Genomic DNA, 22,261 nt, shown 5'->3' with positions numbered 1-22,261 from the left:
CGGACGATCTTCTCTTTTATTATTGATGATTGATTTTTGGCTGAAATTTATTTTACGACTTGTGATCTATGAATACATCTTTTGAGATAGTCCTTGGTTGTTCTTGCAGACACCCTTTTATGTATAATCTTGATCAGATTAGCTATATAAAGAAAGTATCGCTCCTGAAGACAGAATATTCATAGATGAATATGAATAACACGCTTAAGTTCACGCGTACATCACGTGTAGTCGTAGGGTTAACCCTTTCCATCATCAATATCCGTGGAAGCTATATCTATAAAAAAAAGGGTAGGTATCAGATAAAAGGTTATACTTATGCTTCTAACCTCACTATAAAGATGCTGTTAGAGAGTATAGCAGCTAGGTAATCTTTAAAGATTCTTTAGGCCGCTAAAGCGAGCTGTTGATATAATAATATCTACTCTTAAAAACATCAAACGTTTCTTAATTTCTATAAATATTTTTATATTTCTCGAATATCGTTGTTATATACCGATAGGTTCGAGTGTCTTTCATCTAGACCTAAAGACTAGAATATCATGAGTTTATTCTTATAATACAAAAGTTGCTGGACTTATTAAAATAGAACATTCGATATTTGAAATACTACCCTTTAAAAGTTAGCTAATCCTAAATTCTTCATAGTGATAAACATCCATACAAGTATCTTTCATAGCTTATGAGCACTTTATAGGTCCATCGTTACAGCATTATACTAAGATGAAACATAGAAGGCTTTTGTAGATTATATCATCAAGTCCTAATCGCCGTACAAAAACACTATTATAGCTATTCAGATCTCACAGAACTACTGTATTCTCGGACAAGGGCCGTTTCGGTCCTTGCTCGGTATGGATAAACATCAAAAGGGCGCTACCCATTCCCCACAGATGAACATGTATTTTGGGGAGAACCATGCAAGACGACTCATTTGACAGATGTATGATCAGACTGTACATTAAGTCAGGCCTGTTACATGCATGCCGTACAATGACAATCATCTCCTTTGCTGTGCTTATGTATCCAGATAAAACGGCACTTTTCAGGGTATCTTATGTTTAAGCGATTCACCGTGTGGCGGGAGGGGGCTGAGTGATTGTAAACCTGCTTTCCACACCGCGCGCCTGACCTATTCACCTAAATTCTAGGCCTTTAGAACGAAAAGGCAAAGCGGAATTGCATGGCGGATTTGTTAATACCCCAAAAGACTGATCTCCATACTTTCGGTTGAAGCGAAAACATACAATTCAACCGAAAGTGGCGGCACACTAGCTTCGGCCAAGCAAGAAAGCTTAAAGGTGAACTTTCGTTCGTTACGTAAGATTTTGATCAATTTATGCACAAAGACTTGCTATTCCAAAATGAAAAGCCGACTGGGGAAAAATAAGAAAGTACTGGGACGGGTCGGGTGACAGTTTTCGATTTTAGGTACTTTACACTAAAACGGCCAAGGAACTAAAGTATACTAAACACATGCCGTAAAAGCGGGACCCCCTGGTAGAGAAAGGATGCTAATGCATGTGCAAGGCATTTGTCTATGGTACGCTAGTAGCAAGCCACAAAATATTCAGACTCAAATTCTACCGTTGGGAGAAAGTAAGAAAAGTGAAACACAGTTATAGTGCCGAATCGGGTTATAGAATCGTATAGTAGTAAAGGATCTAGATCGTATAGAACATCATTTATAGAATTCTCACTGTGCATACCTGCATATTAGTCCTCAAATGGCATAATGTCATCTTCGGTTACCATTCGGTTACCATCGGATTGTTGTCGGCATACAATTGCGTTCATTTGACCTCTATGAATTCCTCCGAAAGCAAGAATTTGCTTCTATTCGGTTTTTGTCTGTCATGATGCTTGTCAATCGAAGGCAGGTACGTCAACCAAAACAAAGGATGTTCCTGCACTTGCCTTCACCTCCGCAATGTTTCTAAAACGGAAACTTTACTGACTGACTGTTCTTTTGCAATGAGGAAAGATTGGGGCTAGATGTAGCGGGGTGCATATCCCCCATACAAGCAGGTAAACCTTGACTCTTTACAGCCACACACAGTACCATCAGCCGACCATTGACCGTGTCTGTATAGTATTGACCGTGTAAAGTGATCTTATGCCTTTTGATAATCTCACCGAGAAGCCCTTCTCCATCATTGCGGGGAAGAAAGAAAAAGATTTATAAGGAGGCCACTTCCTCCTCCTCTCCAACATTTCATTCGTCACACATCCTCCTTCTCCTACATCATCATCATCATGGCTCATCTCGACAACGCAGAAGAAGTCGCTCGTATCGATTCAAAGGCAGCCGCCAAGATTGCCTCCAACGTTCAAGATTATAATGAACTCGTTCATGATGCTGCTGAAGCAGCACACGAAGAAAAGGCAATGGGAGTTATGGAATCTATTCGTGCATACCCAAAAGCCGTTTTATTCTCAGTCGGTATCTCATTAGCCATTGTTATGGAAGGTTACGATACCATTCTTTTGGGTAACTTTTACGCCCAACCAGCATTCCAAAAGAAATTCGGTGTTTGCGATGCTGAAGGCAAATGTCAAGTCACTGCACCATGGCAAGCAGGATTGAGTAACGGAAGTCAAATTGGTTCACTTCTTGGATTGCAATTGGTCGGTTGGCTAAGTGACAGATTTGGTTACCGTAAAACAATGATGGGTAGTTTAGCACTCATGACAGCTTTCACTTTCTTACCCGTCTTTGCCGAAAATCTCGTAACACTACTCATGGGTCAAATCTTGCAAGGTGTACCATGGGGTATCTATCAAAGTTTGGCCGTCGCTTATGCTGCTGATGTCTGCCCAGTCTCTCTTCGTCCAATTCTTACAACCTATGTTAACTTATGTTGGGTCATGGGACAATTGATCGCCGCTGGTGTTTTACGTGCAACTGTTGAAAGAACCGACAAATGGGCCTACAAGATCCCTTACACTCTTCAATTTATGTGGATCCCTCTTGTTTTGACTGTCGTTTTACTCGCTCCTGAATCACCATGGTATTTGGTTCGTGCCGGTCGTTTGGATGACGCTGAAAAGTCTATTATGAAATTGCAAGGCAAGAACGCATCATCCGAAAGTGCACGCAAAACAGTTGCAATGTTGAAGCACACTGACGAATTGGAAAAGACTGTTTCTGCTGGTGCTTCTTACTGGGATTTATTCAAAGGTACAAATCTACGTCGTACTGAAATCGGTGCAATGGCATGGTTGGTTCAACAATTCTGTGGTTCTCCTTTAATGGGAATGAGTTCTTATTTCCTCATTCAAGCAGGTTTGCCAACAACTCAAGCATTCAACCTAACAATCGGACAATTCTCAATCGGTGCAGTTGGTACAATCTCTTCTTGGTTCATTATGAGATGGATGGGCCGTCGTACAATCTACCTTGTCGGTCAAGTTATCATGATCTTGATCTTACTCGCTGTTGGTGTGATCAACGTTGCAGGCGGTACACCTTGGGCGATCGGTGCGTTACTTCTTTGCTTCACATTCACATACGACTTGACTGTTGGTCCAGCTTGTTACTCTCTCGTTGCCGAAATTCCAAGTACAAGACTTCGTGCAAAGTCCGTCGTCTTCTCGAGAGGAGCCTACAACCTTGCCGGAATTTTGATTAATGTTATCAACCCAAGAATGTTGAACCCCGATGCATGGAATTTGAGCGCAAAGAGTGCATTCGTTTGGATGGGAACTGGCTTGTTCTTCCTTGTTTGGTCTTACTTCAGACTTCCAGAACCAAAAGGACGCACTTACGGAGAACTCGACATCTTATTCGAAGCAAAAGTTTCCGCTCGCAAGTTCAAGAGCACACAAATCGACGAATTCGGTCACTTCAACGTTGCACACCAGTCTGGTGCAGCAGTTGTCTCTGATGACTCTTCTGAAAAGAAGAGCGAAAAGGGTGATGTCGTTAACACTCTCAGCTACACTCATGCTTAAATGATATCATCATTGTATATAATGATTCTAACGAACTGTTTCATAATCACACTTCTTGTCATGTTTTCTTTGTTTCTCTTTTCTATATCAATGTCATGGGCTTTATGAAAATCATTCTATCTAAACCAGCGTGAGTAAAGTGTAAGCAATACTAATCACCGCGCGTTGGCAGTTAAGATCCTTGTTAGCGCGTTCACAGGGCGAAAAGCCGTCGGCTGTACTGATCGAGTGAACTTAAGCGCGGCGCAGTGGCGTTGGCGTAAATGGCGTCCAAAGTGCGTTGTTATGTGTCGGTAGCTGTTCGTATTGAAGAATGCGCGATGCAACCATAAAGATCAACGTTGGACTTTACTGATATAAAAGTGTGGCACAAAATGGAGATCTGATGCTATTTATTCCCCACAAAATGGTCACTTCTTCTTTTCACAAAATCTTACTCTTTGCCTTGATGGCACTCGTAACGATATATCACACAACAAATGCAGCTCCCACAATTGCACTCCGTGACACAATCAGCGGAGGTTTAAATGGAAACGGATGCAGTATGGATAATTACGTTAATGGGAAATTGGTTCCTGCCAGTGGATGTGGTTCGGATGATCAAAATACGTCAATTGATTCATCTATCATTTCAAGTGCTTCGAGTACAACAACTTCTACGATTCCTTCATCTACTTCCATCTATTCTGATAGTAATGATAGCACCACAAGCACAACCAGCGTCAATGGCGCTCACATCAACTCGCCTGGACCAGCTTATATAATCTCTTCTGTCTTTGGTGTTGTTGCAGCTTTTGCAATCTTGGGCTGATATAAATTACCAAACAAATCACACAGAATATAATAGACAAAATGATATTATTGATAGAACTCTATTTTAGTAATGTTAATTGCGTTTGTCTATGAAATCGAAATGCAGTCTATTAATAATACAAAACGAGTAATACTCGTTTAGGAACAGAAGATGATGATCATCATTTTGGATCATCATAGACTGGCTTGGTTTGCGACGCTGGATGGCTTGGCTTCAGAATGAACATCGATGTACATTTGTTCGCCTTCCCAATGGGCGTGAACTTTTGTCAAATCTTTAACGACGTAATCAGCATTGGCTTCCCACAATCTTTCGGATTCGTTGTGAGTGGTACGAAGGCCAATAACTTGAGCACCTGCGCGTTTACCGGCGATGGCACCTGCTGGTGCATCTTCAACGACCAAGCAACGTTTAGCATGTGTTCCGGCCAATTCTGCACCCAAAAGATAAGGTTGAGGGTCTGGCTTGCCTGCTGAGACGTGATCGGCAGCAACGAAAGTTTTTGGTGGGCTTGAAACGGAAGCGTTGTCAAAGACTTCTGCTGCGTAATCAGCTGTTGCACTTGTGACGATTGCCCATGGTTGAGTTTTAACAGAATCAGGTTTGCCTGCTTTGATTTCTTCGATCAAGTTTGATGCACCTGGAATAGCAGTGATTTGTTTATGTTTTTCACCGCTTTGTTTTGCTTCTCTTGCCAATTCGATAATTCGGTTTTCAAAGTTTACTGCTTCTGCTTCGCATTCTTCTTCGGTCAAAGAAGGAACGAATCTACGGAAGTTTTCAACTGCACGATGACCATGGCAATGGTTCACTACGTAATCGTAATCCAAATCGTACTTTTTGCAGAATTCCGACCAAGCTGCCACCAGGGCTGGGGTGGAATCGATCAAAGTACCGTCCATATCAAAAAGGACGGCGTCAACGGGAACGGATGTAACAGACATTTTGTTAAAAGGTGTTGAGGATAATAATTTGCGCCTGGCAAAAAGTTTTGGTTGTTCGAAAATGGGTAAAAGAAGCCTCTAGTGTATGACTTCGCAGGATTTGATGATAGGTGGGAGGAAAGAAATGGATTGGATGCAAAGCAGGATTTATATACCATTTCGCCCTCTCCTCTTCAGAAAGGAGTTTTCCCCCTTTGAACCTCATTCGCCCAAGAAAACGCTGAGCAAGTGAGGATGGCGAAGAGTTGATCCGGGAATGACTGCAGGCAGATTGACAGTGTAATAGCTTATTCCGTATGACACGCAATATGAGAAACGTACCACCCCTATACGATCGCCCTATTCAAGTTTGCAAAACAAGAAACATTGTCGCAGAATCGAAAAATCATCGACCGAGGATACCCGTAGCGTTAATTTGCCCAAAAAGGAGAATTTTAACCTTTAAACGTTTTTAAAGTGGGCCGAGGATGATTAGGAATCAGAGCAAAACAAGAACGCCGTATGTGCATGATCGGCTGCGAAATGACAGCATGAATGATATGAAATGCTTTATGATTTGATTCTATACAGTTTGCAAATGATGGAAGAAAACTTTCCTTGCATATAACGACGAAATAACCTTTTGCGGATGGTAAGCTTAGGGGAGAGGAAGGCGTTACAACGGCCGGGCGCTAGGGAAGTGTATTTTGTTTATAGCGTGTAGCCGAGAATAAAGTTTTTAACTTTAATCAGGCACTTTAACAGTCATCCTCCACAACGCCGGAATAATGATTAATTCGTAAAATTCTGAAAGCCATCCGAATGAAAAAAAAAAAAACTTCCGAGATAGATGATTAGCCACAAAAGAGAAAACGCTAACATAATTGTCCGGCTTCATTCAAACGATCTTGATTGGTGATAAAGAATGAGAACACCCATTGCACGTGCCGTAATGTTCCGTACAATGCATCATTACTCCTCCTTTAGCGTCACAAACTCACGCCATCATTTAAGCTAGATGGACGAAATGAATGTGGTCTGCATTGCAATGAGTGGATAGCGATCAAAGATTGCATGCATGCATTCAGAGCTTAGTAAGGAAAGAAATAGCCTTATGTAAGCTGATAGCCAAGGTGGTTATATAAGCGAATAAAAAAACTCACTTTGGATCGGATGTACCGAGAAGTTTTGACATGGTAAAATTCATGACAAGTGATGGCAACTCGGAATACTGATAGCACATCTCTCTTTTCCCCATCATCACTCACTTTAAAACTGAATATGGGAAAATTGCACAGTGTCATCGAATTCCTTCGGGATACTTTTATTTACGATTCTCCTGGTCGTACTAATGGTGGTTTGCATAAAGTCATTTCTGATCCCAATTCAGGTTTCGGAAGGCCAATTGCTATCACACTTTCACGACAACAAAGAAAATCAACCGTCAAACCAAGATTTTACTTTATGAATGGAGCAGCAAGAATGGGTGGCGTTCACCCTAAATAACATTCAAACACATATAGCTTACACTTGAACATGATGATCCCCTTCACCGTTACCGTTCTTGTCAGGTATCCGCAACCAAAAAGAATCGTCAAGAATTTCAGATGCAGACATTTGCGTCCAGCCTCCAAGACCATTGTTTCCCATGAATCCTAAACTCTGTAAAGTTGATTCCACATCAGGGCCAAAAGAAGGTAACAGGTTCATCAAGTCCGCTTCATTTGTTGGCCAATTTTGCATGCCGCCATTCATCATTCCATTGTTCGCGTTTGCTTGGTTGGTCAAATGCTGAGAGCTTTGTTCGAGTAGATGACCAGTATTCATGCTATTCGGATGTGCTTGCGAAGCATAAAATCCACCCCTTTCAGGCGTCACAGCCCGTGAGGATCTTTGTGGTAATTTGTGCACATCCAAGCCTGGTGCAAAATTTGATGACGCTCCAGCATCTTCTCCGTCGTCCTCCTCGATATCGCCTCTTTCATCTTCCACAGTCTTTCTCTGTCCGGCATATCCTTCACTTGAATTCTGCTGATGATCAAATTTGGCATCAACTCTGTTTGACCCACGTATCTGTCGACTGGCTTTCAAGGTCTTTCTCTCTTCGCGCCTTCGTAACATCGCTCGCAACAAAGAAGCCAATCGAGCAGCAATATGATCAGAAGCGATTGCAACGGATTCCAAAAATGAAATACAAGATTGAACTTCTTTCAATAATCTTTCTGCCACTGTCTCTTCCACAAGTGAAGTCAATTTGATCAAAGAAATCACGCCAAAGCTAAGAATTGTATATTGTGTTTGAGGTGCGAATGCCATCGTATTACCCATTCCATCACGAGCTGCTTTCAATAATCCTTGAGCTGCACGAAGTGCGTGTGTTAAACAAAAGTTCCTTGCGTGCTTCAAATCAGAACGCATTGCACAATACTGTAATCCGAAAGAATTTAAAACCAAAACGGCAAAATTGTACCGTAATGATGCTTGCTTGGTGATGTAGTACAACGTCCTCAAATGAACATCCAATGCATCCGTGTTGACGCTGATACAAGAAGATGGACTGGATTGGTTATTGTGAGTGTTCTCGTTGCTGGCACTTGAACTACCAGCTCTTCGAGTGACGGCTCTTTCAGCTGCATCTTTATCCAATTCGGCCGTCATTGCATAGAAATCACGAGAAAGCCATCTTGAACGCCAATGTTCCAATTCATCGTTCATGATTCGCATCATCGTATCACAATCGAAAAAAGATGATTGTTCTCCTTCAGATGCCATTGCTGTATGCAAAACGTCTGCTTGTCTTGAAGTTGTTTTCAAAAGATCGGCAAAAGCGGAAATTCCTTGATCCCATGCACGCGAAGCAGGCTGTTTTGACCATTGTTCTGAATCTCGTACAAGTTCTGCTTTTTCACTTATACTCCAAGATCGTCCAACAGCAATAGAAAGACTACGATCAACCAAAAATGTCATCAACCAACACCTTTCTCGATTGATTCGCTCGCGATCAGTTTCGATCGAACCTTTCTCCCCTTTCTCCTTTATTTGTGAACGATTTTGAGTTTTGTGCAATTGAAGTTCAGTTGCAATGCGAATTCCTATACCTGCCAATAGCCAAGCACGATCATCTGCAGGATCTGCTGAAGGTGTATTCCATTGATAAAGCAATAAGAATCCTTGAACGATTTCCACAGATTTTGGTCCTGTTGTGATCACTTGACCGATCAACAAATTCATTTCAATTTGCAATTCTGCCCTTAATGATCTACGTTCTTGATGATACGTTGAACCAATTAAGACGACTACAGCGAACAGAAATGGAGAAGCATCTCCAACTCTTGGTATTGTGTGCCATTCAGGATCCAAAATGACCGTATGAAGAACGCAAGAGTTCATACAAAGATGAAACAACTCAACAGCCTCGCTTGCACTAATCTTGCCAGTAGAAACGAATGGTAGTTGTTCTCGATGTGCATCCACGTATGCCAAGTCCAATTCGTGCGCCGCAGAAGGTGTGGTAGGAGCATTGGTCAAAGTGAGCCAATTGGTGATTGCTCCAGGCGAAGGGCCTGCTGTCTTGTTGTTTCCTGCAGGATGGAGATGCCCATTGGGCTGTTCTGAAGGAGGTGCACGATGCTGAGGTGGCAGAAATGAAGGTAATGGTTGAGCAGGTGGATATGCTTGCAAGCCAGCAGTGAATCTTTCGGGTGCCAATTGACCGTCTTCTCCATTGGATACAGTAGCTGCAGCAGCTGCCATTGCAGCAGCAGCATCGATAGGATTTGCATCTTTATCAAATGCATTCCTTAGCAAACCTTCCATTTCTTCTAATCGATCTGTCAATTGTTGTATTTGCATATCCTTCTTTTTCGTCCAAGGTCTTCTGGGTGCACGTTCTTGTACCATACATTCACGACCTGTCCTTCTACATCGTTCACAAGGTCCATCAACAGTAGGTCCGGAACATTTCATTTTTAGACGTTGACAGTATGTGCATGCTCTGCTATTCCTTTTGAACTTTTCTGTGTTGGACTTCTTCTTTGCAGCTGAGCCATTTGTGGAAGATGTTACTGAAGAAGTTTCTTCAACAGGTTGTCGAAAAGCTGACATTGGTGTCATCTTTCGTTTTGCTGATGGGTTTGGAGTGGAAGTGTCGTTTGAGAGTGTTTTCCCTTTCCGCGAAGAGGTGGTGAGGTTCTTTTTGGGTTTAGTAGGTATTGATGGACCACCTTTGCGTTTCTTTGTTGAATCTGAAGTACCATTTGTAGTTATTTGAGAATGGCTACTACTGCTAGCAACGCTTGTATTGAATGGCGAAAACATATTTGCTGCTGAATGAGGTGGGAAGCCATTGACTAAATGAGCATTCATTTTGTTGTTGTGTGATGGTGTTGAAATGATTCCGATCTTGATGGGCCATGCATACATGCAGGTTCATCAACCAAACCCACTTAAAATTAACAGTGGAGTTTTGTGTTGCCGGGCACACACTGTAAAAAGAAGTTTAATTTAAGGGATGCAACCGACAATCAAATCGGAAAGAAAAGCAGCGAATGACCACTTCTGTTCCCATAGCGGGGCTGCTGTTGTGGGGAAAGAGAAAGAAAAAAGTCAATTAGTGTTATTTTCTTTTGTCTCGACGTGTCAATGCTGATAGGCTGCCGTTGAGAACGATTATTGAATTTAGCGTGTGACCGTTTTCATTCAATTAAATGTCCGCTTCGTGGGTATAACCGGTTAACAAGGCATAAGAGCAGCTGAAGAGGAGAAGATATGAATATAATATGATCGATCTCATCAAAAGCAAGAGAATACAACAACCATCACGTGGCAATCTATTCTATTCTACTTCACACGCGTTCATGGTTGATTATGTAATTGCTCATCTTCATCACTTTCGTCGAAGATGTCATGATTATTGATGTGCAACATTTTACTGTAGCTTCCCGTGGGTAGGGTAGATATTAGCATTGGATTTATACTAATCTGCATCTGTACATCTTGATTTAAGTATTTCTTTGAAACGGAATTATTTTTCTGCATAAAATAATTATTTAATGTTCTACATTGTCCTCTTATATCTACTTTCATTTTTATAAGAGCAGATTCGACCTGGTATTCAGGCTTACGGGTCTCCCCGTGTTCTTTCATTGCATACTCACCATACTTCGACACCGCAAATAACAGCCAGAATGATGATTTGATGAAAATGATAAATATTTAAATGAATGAATCCGTGAATTGTATGATCGAGTGACTAAACGTACAGTGAAGCGTATGAATCACAGATTCCCGCCTCACCATAGCTCAAAGCAGCACCATATACACTCTTTTGCAGGTACAAGTCTATCGGAGGTTGAATTGATGCCGTATTTGTAGAAATCGTTTATTCCCACGTGAAGATGAGATGATGTTCGGGTTTGGCATTTGGATTACTAAGCAAATCATACAACGCGTCTGGCTGAATTTGCTGCATTAGGCATTACAACTGTACAAATCTGAGTATGCAAGTGAAACAACGCGTTTAAGCGTGTCAGGCGTGTCAATTGACATATGTAAGTTGCCTAATGCGGGTAAAATAAGGCAATTAAAGCTGTCATTTTCGGTTTCAGATTTGCTTGTACTTTATAGCCACACATATATGTCAAGACAAGACGGAAGAAGATACGGTCATGTAACCCAAAACAAGAACAGAAAAGGGAAGCAAATGTTTCAGCCTCAACAATCACAAAAAGGAAAACATGCAACATGTGACACCAATACATCTTGATGCCAAGACATTTCGATGTATATCCATCAACAGTTTAAATATCAGGCAATTGCTACCATCATGCTCTTAGATGCCCACTTTTTGATCATTCCAAATGTCACCTAATAGACGTCCCTCTCGTTCAATCTCTGACGTGACAAAATTCGATTGTCAATGTGGACATGATGATTGCGAAATCATTCTAAGCAGAAAGGTAAAAGCATTAGCCAGAAGAAAGGAGAGCTTATTACCATCTCTACAAGAAGATGGTTTAACACGAAAAAGCATCTCCAAATCTCCTTTACCAGCTTTGTTTCGCAAATTGTCTCTAGTTCCGGACAATGAGGTCAATCAAGCTAAACAATACGGTAAAGTGAAAAAGATCTTCTTCTCTCCACATCCCGACGACGTAGCATATAGCTGCTTTGGACTGGCCAGTGGAAAAGAGCTCAAGTCAACTTTTTCAGGAAGCAGTCGTCAAAGCAGTAATTCCTCAAACACGTACAGCAGCGCAGGAAGCTTTGCAACTGATTCAACTCTCGACAGTAACGACATTGAACAAAGCACTCTATTCTCTGCATTAGATGAAAAGACTGCACCCATTCAAGCTTCACCGCCGTTCAATCCAGATACGTGGATCGTAACAATCTTTAGCAAAAGTCGTTGTGCAAATGGATCCATCGGACAATCTTTGGGTCACTGCGTTAATGCAACCACGATTCGTCGTCAAAGAGAAGATGAAGAATTCGCTCAATCAATAGGTGCAAAATTGATCTCATTGGGTTTACGTGACACGAGCGCAAGGGATGAAGGTAGCCGACATCCAGAGCTACTAGCAAACACCAGGAATTCATTATCCAGCCTTACCGTCAATCATCCTAAATTTGAAATGATGAGAGAGCGTGTTAGACCGTTTGTGGAATGGGCAATCGAATGTAAAGCAGATATTCACATTCCCGTCGCAGTAGGATGTCATATCGATCATTGGATGGTACGTGTTGCCATTTTATCCATTCTTTATCAAATCGAACAACAGAAGAGATGGGTGGAATGGTCAGGAACACATTTTGAACGTACGATCGATCGAAATGAAGCGGATGCTGAAGTACAAAAGCAAGATCTCCTAAGAAGATTTTCTATATCTCACCGACCCCAACCTGCCCAACTTACCCGGTTTGGCTCTCAATTAATCTTTTATGAAGATTTACCGTATGCATTCCTTGGCACGGATGATCTAGTCCAAAGGACGGTAACACAATTCTTACCTAGTCAAGTTCGAACTGCGCTCATTCCGATGACTGAAGCGGATTGGAAACGTAAAAAGGCTGCAGTTGAAGGATATGCCTCGCAAATGAAACCGACATTATTGAGCATGTTGCACGATCATGCTATGCTTTTAGCTAAACGGGCATCAGCATTAGATCCATCATGGGAGAACGAAAGGTCGTCTGAATGGACAAAAGCTGAACGATGTTGGATCTTAGACGATGTATGCGGTCTTACAGGCACACTTTTGACCTCTGTCGCTTCCAAAACGGTTGAAGAGGAAACGCATAGTAAACCTATTCACAATGATTATCAATCGGCAAACAAAGTGGTTGATCAATCACCTATTGCAAAGATTAAATTTTTATCACCATTTGATACCACCGCCGCCGCTCATAGTACAAAATCCAGAAGGAACGATTTACACATCTTATCGCCATCTTCTAGAACGATTGGATTGGATCAAATCTCCGATGATTCTGGCTCTTTTTCACTTTCACCAACGCAAAATATCATTAGACCTATTAAAGCTCTTCAACGGGTAGCCACTTGTCCTGCCCCGGAATCGTTCCCGATCTCTAATTACAGACGTTAAGGGGTATATATATATAGATGATGTATTATAAATAGCAATTTGAACCCTAATTCACACCCAGAATCGCATGTGGCGGCATGAGAATGATTTCCTCTTTAAAAGCTTATCTTGCCCTCTCTCAGTCAGTCGCCTTACCGTGTATTGATAAAAACGCCACAACGTCTGGCGCGGGATTGTCTTTACGTGTGCGGGGCCTTTTTCCTTTAGTGAGCCGAATAGGAAAAGTCCTGATTTCAATGGCAAAGTTTGATTCTGGGTATATTTCCAACGTGTGAATGAATGCATTTGAACTGTAGATGAGGTGAAAAGGGCGGATAGGTAGTTAGAGAGGGCATGTGGGTTTTGCTGAACTTTGCTCTGATTATGAAATGTCCGCCTCACTTCTCGGGAAGGAGGGGGGATGCGGTCCAGCATTGATCCGATCTGAACAGCCTCAAGGACTATCGGCTGCGAGACTTTTTCCGCAAATAATTAGCGTAGGCAATGATTGTTTGTAGATTCAAAAAAGTCGATGTCAAATCCCAGCCACAATTCGGTGGTCAGATCACGAGCGGGACAAATGAGAGGTAAATTCTCTTTGATTACTAAATGATGTGGATATTAATGACAAAATTCATCGTTTTGATCACCATCATCATATGATTAGCATCTTTCTCTTCCTTTTGATTCTCATGGCCAAGAATAAATGATTGGAATTGGGCTCAGTATGCAGGGTGGACGGGAATTATTCCATGGCCAAAGAAGTTTACCACAATATGATGAAGATCAATTGACAAGCTCAATTTCATCTTATCAGCAACAATCACTCTCAAACTTGCAACAACACATTCCCACACAAGATTTTCAACTTCTTCCTCCGCTATCCAATCATTCTTACGAACAACAATTTCAAGATGTACAACGACAACAAACGGCTGTTTCGGATGATTTTCAATCTTACAGACAAGCATATCAAGCTCATGAAACAATTTCTTCCGCTTCTTCCTCTTCGGCTTCTTCTTCGATGGATTTTCGTCAAGTTTCGCAATTTCCACGATCAAGAGTGATTTCAACAACTTCAAGTGATGGACCTATGTGGAGACAAGGATGGAAAGATACAGATTGGCCAAATTCACCAACGACTAGTACAATCAATTCAATCCCATCCAATCAATTCTCCAATAATCCCCAATCACGATCCAATACGATGCCAATGCAAAGCGCATCTTTATCTTTCTTGTATCCAGGTCATCCAATCGCTGCTGAAACATCGATCAATCAAATGAGACACGATCATCGAAGAACGGTTTCCGACCTTTCACGCGGAACACATACGACTGCCGTTCCAGGTGCATCTGCTGGAAGGCCAAATTTGACCAGATCACGTTCACATAGAAGTGAATTAGATAGAGAAGAAGCAAATCGACAAAAGAGTAAACGACATTATGATCGTAAAAAAGATCAAAGGTCTGCTTTGGCAAACCTTTCAACGCAACTCGTTCATGTTTCCGAAAGAATGAAAGAGATTGATCCTTCAGCAAGTCAATCTCGCGTATTTCAAGAAATTTTACAAGCTTTAGGACTTCGATTACCTTTACCTGAAGGATTATCAGAAAATAAATCCGGCGGCGGCGGCGGAAAAGAAGAGAAAGGAATCAAAAGAGCAAACGAACGTAAACGGCTGAACAAATTAATGCAAAGACATTTAGAAATGCAAAGGATGCAACAATTATCCAATGTCGCACGAGTGATAATGAAAGATCGAGAATCAGGAGATGAACCGGACAAAAGGGCAATCGAAGCCATTATTGGAGCATGGCAAATGTGTAGATCGGATTGGAGTCATTTAGTGTTGGCAGAAGAGAGGTTATCGATTGAAGTTGGAAGATGGGTAGGAAGAGTAGTGAGAGCGTTACAATGATAGACTGCATGTATTCGCACAGAAAAACGCGTTTTAAGCGTATACGCGTTATCTTTTTCAACTTTGGCCTCAAACTAACACCATCTTCCAGGTTATAAAAATGATGAGGGAATTATGTTGAGTGTTGAGTGAGTTTGCACAATCAACATGATCAAAATGACAAGCAAGAATAGTGGAAGGTATGCTGTGTCAATGTCTGGCAATCGAAGTTCATCGCCAGAAAATATCATTTGGTGTGAATCAGCCGTATCATATGGGAGCATTCTAGCAGCTGTTACTTCGGAAGGCGCACCATGTGCTATCCTCCTTCATCCTTCCGATACCAAAAGTGAGAATGCACTCTTGACGGATCTTAAGAGACGCTTTTCAGGCATTGCAATAAACAAAGAGGAGACAACAACGTCACCAGCAGCAAAGGTGATGTTGACAAGATTGGTTGATTTCGTCAAATCTCACAACTCCGTTACTGATGCATCACAATTTGAAAAAGAAGCCAAAGATCTTCAAAATCAATCAATCCTTTTTGGCACAACTTTTCAACATTCAGTTTGGAAAGGAATGACTCAAGTTCCAATCGGAAGTGTATGTACATATTCACAATTGGCACAAAAAGCAGGTCAGAGCAGTAAAGCAACCCGAGCTGTTGCTCAAGCCTGTGGAGCGAATCCATTAACGTTTCTTTTCCCTTGTCATCGCATTGTTGCCCAAGGTGGTGGTCTAGGTGGATATCATTGGGGCACAACGACCAAAAAAGCAATCCTGGAAGATGAAAGAAAGATTACAAGTGAAAAATCATCCATTCGTCCAGGCAAGAGGATGAAATTGTTACATACATGAAGACACTCAATCATTCAAGCATACGATGTTCTCAAATAAACATTATTATTATATATGCAGTTACAAAAACATGATTACAATCACAACAACCAATCCCATGCTCGTCCAATGAATCCTTTTGGACCAGGCGAATTAGCATCAGCTTCTTCATCAAGCAAATCCAACGCTCGCCTTCCCGTAACAAAGTCCATATCCTGGAAACTGATGAATGAACTCTTTGTCCAGAATTTATAGCCAAAGTAGACGATAAAGAATAAAGGAATACTGATGTACGTTGTAACGAATGTTGATGCGCTCCATTGACCTTTGATGAAAACGGTAAAAGCGGCAAATAAGGTAATAATGCAAAACATAATAAACGTAAAGTGAGATAGATAAGGTTGAAGAGGTGCTTTGTAAGGCAGTGTATCCCGAGAGATACCTTGAGCACGTAATCCGTAATGGAATCGAATATAAGTCAACATGATAACAGCCCAAACGATCAAGATACTGACTGCAGAAATTGCATACAAATATCCGAATGCCTTGTTTGCACCTACGGCTCCGCACACCATGTATGCCAAAGGAGCATATAGGGCGGTAACAGCAGTTGCATAAATTGGAACACCTGATTTCGTGCACTTTCTGAGAATGCGAGGTGCTTGTCCTTCTAATGCTAGTCCAAATAGAGTTCTTGAAGATGCGTACAAGTCCGATTGGCCAGCACTCCATGTGACTGTCAAAAGAACAGCGTTGATGAAATCAGGCAAAACTTTGATACCAGCATTTTGAATTGCAATAACATAAGGAGAAGCGCTTGCATTACTGGTACTTGCATTGAGTAATTGATCATTATTGTAAGGAACGACCAAGCCAACCATCAAAACGGCCAAAACGTAAAAGATGATGATTCGTAATGCAATACGTTTGATAGCTTTTGGAACATTTTTACGTGGATTTTCAACTTCTCCGACGGTCACACCAACGATTTCCGTTCCTGCGAATGCGAAAGAAGCGTTGACCAAGACGTTCCAGAAAGCCAAGAAACGACCCCAACTTCCTGAAATTCCTCCAATTGGTTCTCCTGTTGGACCTGGTTCCCAGAACAATTGTGCCATCGGTCCAGGATTACGCCAGTATTTTCCACCAATATATTCACCAGAAGGAGTTCCTCCAACATCAATGATGAGCATAACGATGATCAACATAATGATCACAATCACCTTTAGACTTGCAAGCCAAAATTCAAATTCACCATAAACGCGAACGGGAGCGAAATTGACAGCTACACAAATGACCAAAAAGATTGAAACCCAAGCGGCGGGATTGATTGTTTGATTTGGATCCCAAAAGCTAATCACCAAAGCAGCAGCAGAAATTTCAGTTGGGATGGTGATTCCATAAGAAAACCAATAACTCCAAGCTAAAGCAGAACCCATTGCAGGTTCAACGAAACGAGAAGCATGATGCACGAAACCACCTGGAACGGGTAAAAATGCTGCCATTTCACCCAAAGCGATCATTAATGACCAAACGAAGAAACCGATGATACTATAGCCCAAAAGAGTGCTCAAAGGACCTGATCCACGCAAAGATTGACCTAAACCGATGAATAAACCTGTTCCGATTGTTCCGCCCAATGCGATCATGGCAATATGGCGTTGTTTCAGATCACGTTTAACTGCACCATCTCGTCCTGTTTCAGAACCCAAACCCATACGTTGTAAGATGGCTTCATTATCTTCATCATTGCCTGAAGCACTACCACCTTTTTCACCTTTTTCGGCCGATGATACTTCTTCTGGATCTTCTTGGTATTTTGAAACATCTTTGTGTTCTACCATCGTAGAGAATAAACGAGCATGTTGTAGGTCTTCAGCCATCTTGGCGATGATGATGATGGAGGGAGGGAGGCAATGAGAAAGTGGGACGTATTTGATTAACCTTTCTTATCTCTTATGACCCGCTTTTAATTCCGTCGCCGCAAGAAAGTGCAGTTTAATGTGTATTGGCTTGCATTGCCCTTCACCCCGAACATGTGGTGCAAATTTTTCCACCGCCCTTCTTGCAGCAGCAGCCCCACTCTGAGAACAAAAGATAAGAGACTAAACAGGAACAAGATCCTAAGTGAGAGTTCGAAACAACTTGCATTTGGCCTAGATCTTCTAGGTATTTGGTTTATGCCACTGCCGCATGACTTCATCAACCAAAAGAAAAAAGGAGGCAAAGTGCTGCAATTCTTCTTCCGTTCTCTTTGCTTATGCACGCTAAAATCAAACTTTGATTCGGATTGACTCGGCTAATTTGACTGCAGCAAAATTGTGTGGCGCGAATTGAACAGCAAAAGATCTAGAATACAACCAGTCATACGCCTGCCGACGCGGCTATAAGCAGTTATAACCCGAGAATTAACCGCCGGCGTGATCGCGCGACAAGTTGTATCTTTAAAAAGGTGCGGGAAGTTCACCGAAAAGACACGTCTTTTTGTGCCTGCATATTCTGACAAATTTTTATGGAAAATGAAAAAGCTTAACTCCGTCCGACAACCATATTGACATCCAACATCGATCATATCAGCCCTGCATTCATGTGTGGGTAAAGCAAGATGGGCTCCTACAAACAGGGTAGTCAACATGCTGGCCCTTCACATACGACAAATAATGGTGGACATGGGCATATCGCAAGTGGGTCCAGCACATCTTCTAAAAATAAAATGAGTCTGGATATCACACTTTCAGATGTCGATATCATGCTTCATCCAACTTCAAATGATGCAGAAGAAGCAACTTTCGGTCAAACTGCTGGAACGAATAAAACAGTCGTAGTTCATATCAAACTCAATATTCCACCAAATGTAGATCCACCAGATCGAATTGATAATATGATCGTCGAATTACGATCTGACGAAGTTTTAGGATTTTCAAATGGCGTATATGAACGAAATTCACCAGATCAGCTTATCGTCAATGTTGATTCAGCAAAACATCTCTCCGTTCAAAAAGGCAATATATACCAATGGGACATTCCACTTCACATCAATCACAATGTGGCACCGTATGAGCGTAGCGTTTATGGAAAATTATTTCACAAAGTTGTCGTCACCCTTACTTGGGCAGGATGGAGTGCATTTTGGAAAGGCGGAAGAACTTTATGCTCAGAACAAATGGTCTTTATCGCCGTTGCACCTCGCGATCATCACGCTCTCAATTATGCAAGAACACTTAATGGCCATATACGTGATTTTGGTCCTGTTCTCTTTCATGTTCGTACAAGACAGGTTTCTGTGGGTGGATACCTTCGAGTGGCTCTGTCCCTGCCTAGAGCAGCCAAAGGTGCAAAGTTACACGCTTTACATGCTACAATGATTCAACATACCACCTTGCACAGCAGACAACAATCTACACTTGTAGAAGCTTGCACACCGGAAAGATTTGCATTTTGGAAATGTTCAGAGGATGAATTGAACGAATCGATTCAACGAACCGAAGCAGAAGATCACACGAGCATGGAAGGATATTGGATCATTCGTATTCCACACGATAGTCAAATTCGACCTTCAACTGTTGCAGGAAGTTTGGCAGCTATTAAGCATTCTCACAGTTTAGAATTGAAATTAGTCTTTTATCGTGATGGCGAATTGATGGCTTATACAACACGTTGGCCAATCAAAATTGTAGGATGTTGTATTTTACGACAATCTGTCAAATTACCGTCTTATAGTGAAAGTGATCCATCACCTGTACCCGAATGGTCAAGAGATGCTTGGGATTCGGAAAAGTATCCAAACATTCACACTTCTCAAACCGTTTGTGCTTGTGGTCAAGATTTGGATAAATTGTTAGCATGGGAACGTGAAGGTGATGCAGAACAAAATGCAAGTTCAATTGAGCTATTACGAGAAGCAATCAGGAATGCATCTTTGGATGCTATAAATCAGGGCAGCAATGGTAGTCATCCTGGCACGCCAACTTCAAACGGAAGATCATTCAGTGCATCCCGTTCACGTTCACGTAATCGAAGTGCAGCAACAAGTCGTAGTGTGAGTAGAAGAGCAAGTTTTGATGTTACATATATAGAAGAAGAGTTTAATGAAGGGGATGAAGAGCGTTTGGGAGATGAAAGAACATCTTCGGATTTGGAATGGGATGAAGTGGAAGAGGTTGTTCGAAGGGCAGAGGAAGAAGAACAACAAAAAGTGGCTCAATTGTATTGCCCGCCGCCGATTAAGTCGAAATCATGAGAGGATGGAATGTTATGTAGAGTAGTGTATTGTAATCAGATCTTGTACTATGTGATAGTCCTTGTACATTACGGCGTTCAATCTTACGCTAAATGGAAAGCTGTGTGGTTTAGTGCGTGAAAGTGATGATCTGTGCGGTGTTTGGTGGGCGTTGATACGCTAAGTTAGCGTATACCATCAACAACACTCTTGACATACTCAAACCTATTGTCACAGACGTATTCATATTTGATTGGAAACGATGATCAATCTACCTTTCTCTCCTTTCCACCATAACAATCGACAAAATGTTTCATGAAAAAAGCTCTCACGACGCACCACCTCCATCTTACAATCAAATCAATCACGATAACTCCCTTCGATTCCTTTATCTGGATAAAGGAATTTTTCAACCTTTTCAACCTTGGTCCGATTTAGCACATTTATATTGGACAACGAACGATCATGATATAGCTTATGACGTTTCCACCGATCCATTGCAAAGTATGTTTCAATCCAAATTTGCAATTTATCGTGGAAATGCTGGCAGCAGTGTGAGTGCATACATTCTTACATTTGTCGATGATCGAGTGCTAATAGCTATTATGACAGGCACCGGCTTTTACTTACAATCAAAGCAGGGCCACATTGCGAGATGAAAATGCCGGTAATGTGAGTTTATGAAATAAGGATATGCGAGCGAGACTTTCCACTAATCGAATTGTGCCCATTGCAGAAAATGAAATGTGACTACAAACGTGTCAAGGACAACAAAAGCACAACATTGGAGTTCAAGTACAATAAACACAACTTAAAGTGGACGTCTAGTCAACCGCTGGTATGTTTTACTCCGATTGAATAAATTTGCAAAGACCTTACCTTTTCCTTTTTCTGTCAGAGCTCAATGTATGGTAATACGTTCGATACAGCAACATACGTCTGCTATGATCCATGTGGAACGCAGTAAGTGCAAGTATTGGTTGGTTTGATGAAGGCTCCTCTGACCTTCTTTGCAATACACAGACTTGCTACATTCGCCTTCCTTTCTCCCGACGGCCAATTGGATACCCGAATGCGCATCACGCAAGCAGGCTCCCAAGTGCTTCCGATGGAGATCGCTTTAGCGACCTTTTCGATGTAGGTACCAATCTGAATAAGGGAAAGATGCTCGATAATCTGACCTCATCCTCCCCTTTTACCAGATTATTCATCGAGCAATGGGGTGACTTAAGAAGAGAAGTAGACGAAAATCCAATCGCTGCACGAATTGAAAGTTTGAGAAACGTCCAATCGAATTTTTCGGAAGGACGTTTGACAACTGTGAGTACAATATGCGCTGCTATCACTCAAGGAAGTATTTCTAATCCTTTTTACCTGAAACAGTATGCTCTAACCAGTTTTGAGTATATCGAGGAACTGATTGGTGATATACAAATAGAAGCTGATCGTCGTGATGCGGAAGAAGCTGAAAGACTAGCAAACCGAAAGAGTAGCCGTCCGAATGACAGTTCTGGCGTTATGTCGATGAATGCAGCTATGGGAGCATCCATATGTTAATGATGTATTTACCTTGTGGAAAAGGTTGCCGATGAGTGTCATTGATTGTTCTTATCTTTCCCACATGCAATCATCATTTGCAATTGCTTTTGTTTGTTTGCTTTTTACACATGTGTTCCTATGTTTTAAAAAGCGCACGCTAAAATCTAAGACTTACTAATTAAGTTTAGGCGTTTAAATTGGATTTTGACAGGCGGGAAGCCTTGTTTGGAAGAATTGCGGGAATAGTGTGCGGCACACATGCATGCAGATTGTCGTTCAACGAACTGGCCGTTGTCTTTCGAAGAATAGCCGGTTGCCTTTGTTTGCACAAAAACGCATGGTTGTGCAGCTGATCAACGCTAAAGTACACATGTTCATGCATCGGTCTGAACTTAATGGTACTTTCATTAGAGGAAAAAGCGGCTTTTTACCCGCAAGACTGCATTTGTACTTGATTGTACCGACGGAAAAGCCAAGAAGATATTCCTTTAG

General features: G+C 41.7%; 10 protein-coding genes across 10 annotated transcripts; 7 read left to right on the top strand and 3 right to left on the bottom strand.

Annotated features, from left to right (window-relative positions):
- Positions 1-1,868: 1,868 nt before the first annotated feature.
- Positions 1,869-4,055, top strand: FA14DRAFT_160156 (sugar transporter). The gene has a single exon (XM_025498548.1). The coding sequence runs from the start codon at positions 2,257-2,259 to the stop codon at positions 3,952-3,954; it is 1,698 nt and encodes a 565-aa protein (XP_025354937.1). The 5' UTR covers positions 1,869-2,256; the 3' UTR covers positions 3,955-4,055.
- Positions 4,056-4,240: 185 nt separating this feature from the next.
- On the top strand, positions 4,241-4,825 carry FA14DRAFT_188715 (uncharacterized protein). The gene has a single exon (XM_025501673.1). The coding sequence runs from the start codon at positions 4,340-4,342 to the stop codon at positions 4,763-4,765; it is 426 nt and encodes a 141-aa protein (XP_025354936.1). The 5' UTR covers positions 4,241-4,339; the 3' UTR covers positions 4,766-4,825.
- A 116-nt stretch (positions 4,826-4,941) lies between these two features.
- Positions 4,942-5,712, bottom strand: FA14DRAFT_178039 (HAD-like protein; the record flags this gene model as incomplete). Its single annotated transcript, XM_025500808.1, has 1 exon — positions 4,942-5,712. The coding sequence occupies one exon, from the start codon at positions 5,710-5,712 to the stop codon at positions 4,942-4,944; it is 771 nt and encodes a 256-aa protein (XP_025354935.1).
- A 1,033-nt stretch (positions 5,713-6,745) lies between these two features.
- Positions 6,746-10,349, bottom strand: FA14DRAFT_160154 (uncharacterized protein). The gene has a single exon (XM_025498547.1). It carries the CDS (start codon positions 10,054-10,056, stop codon positions 7,216-7,218), a length of 2,841 nt encoding a protein of 946 aa, XP_025354934.1. The 5' UTR covers positions 10,057-10,349; the 3' UTR covers positions 6,746-7,215.
- A 942-nt stretch (positions 10,350-11,291) lies between these two features.
- Positions 11,292-13,352, top strand: FA14DRAFT_160153 (uncharacterized protein). Its single transcript, XM_025498546.1, has one exon. It carries the CDS (start codon positions 11,550-11,552, stop codon positions 13,293-13,295), a length of 1,746 nt encoding a protein of 581 aa, XP_025354933.1. The 5' UTR covers positions 11,292-11,549; the 3' UTR covers positions 13,296-13,352.
- Positions 13,353-13,920: 568 nt separating this feature from the next.
- On the top strand, positions 13,921-15,280 carry FA14DRAFT_160152 (uncharacterized protein). The gene has a single exon (XM_025498545.1). It carries the CDS (start codon positions 14,002-14,004, stop codon positions 15,193-15,195), a length of 1,194 nt encoding a protein of 397 aa, XP_025354932.1. The 5' UTR covers positions 13,921-14,001; the 3' UTR covers positions 15,196-15,280.
- Positions 15,242-16,032, top strand: FA14DRAFT_184125 (methylated-DNA--cysteine S-met; the record flags this gene model as incomplete). Its single annotated transcript, XM_025501368.1, has 1 exon — positions 15,242-16,032. The coding sequence occupies exon 1, from the start codon at positions 15,343-15,345 to the stop codon at positions 16,030-16,032; it is 690 nt and encodes a 229-aa protein (XP_025354931.1). The 5' UTR covers positions 15,242-15,342.
- An 80-nt stretch (positions 16,033-16,112) lies between these two features.
- Positions 16,113-17,729, bottom strand: FA14DRAFT_121785 (uncharacterized protein; the record flags this gene model as incomplete). The annotated part of the gene is made up of 1 exon (XM_025496485.1): positions 16,113-17,729. The coding sequence occupies one exon, from the start codon at positions 17,727-17,729 to the stop codon at positions 16,113-16,115; it is 1,617 nt and encodes a 538-aa protein (XP_025354930.1).
- A 1,100-nt stretch (positions 17,730-18,829) lies between these two features.
- On the top strand, positions 18,830-19,879 carry FA14DRAFT_113978 (uncharacterized protein; the record flags this gene model as incomplete). Its single annotated transcript, XM_025496026.1, has 1 exon — positions 18,830-19,879. A coding segment is annotated over one exon (1,050 nt), but the record flags the coding sequence as incomplete, so codon positions are not given.
- A 585-nt stretch (positions 19,880-20,464) lies between these two features.
- On the top strand, positions 20,465-21,899 carry FA14DRAFT_160150 (uncharacterized protein). Its single transcript, XM_025498544.1, has 7 exons — positions 20,465-20,784; positions 20,843-20,902; positions 20,967-21,068; positions 21,129-21,193; positions 21,254-21,367; positions 21,433-21,550; positions 21,614-21,899. The coding sequence occupies exons 1-7, from the start codon at positions 20,539-20,541 to the stop codon at positions 21,785-21,787; spliced, it is 879 nt and encodes a 292-aa protein (XP_025354928.1). The 5' UTR covers positions 20,465-20,538; the 3' UTR covers positions 21,788-21,899.
- Positions 21,900-22,261: the final 362 nt, after the last annotated feature.

The sequence above is a fragment of the Meira miltonrushii genome (assembly GCF_003144205.1).
Source record: "Meira miltonrushii strain MCA 3882 unplaced genomic scaffold FA14scaffold_2, whole genome shotgun sequence".
NCBI lineage: Eukaryota > Fungi > Basidiomycota > Exobasidiomycetes > Exobasidiales > Brachybasidiaceae > Meira > Meira miltonrushii.
Note: the sequence above shows the minus strand (reverse complement) of the source record. Positions and strands in the feature narration are given on the sequence as shown.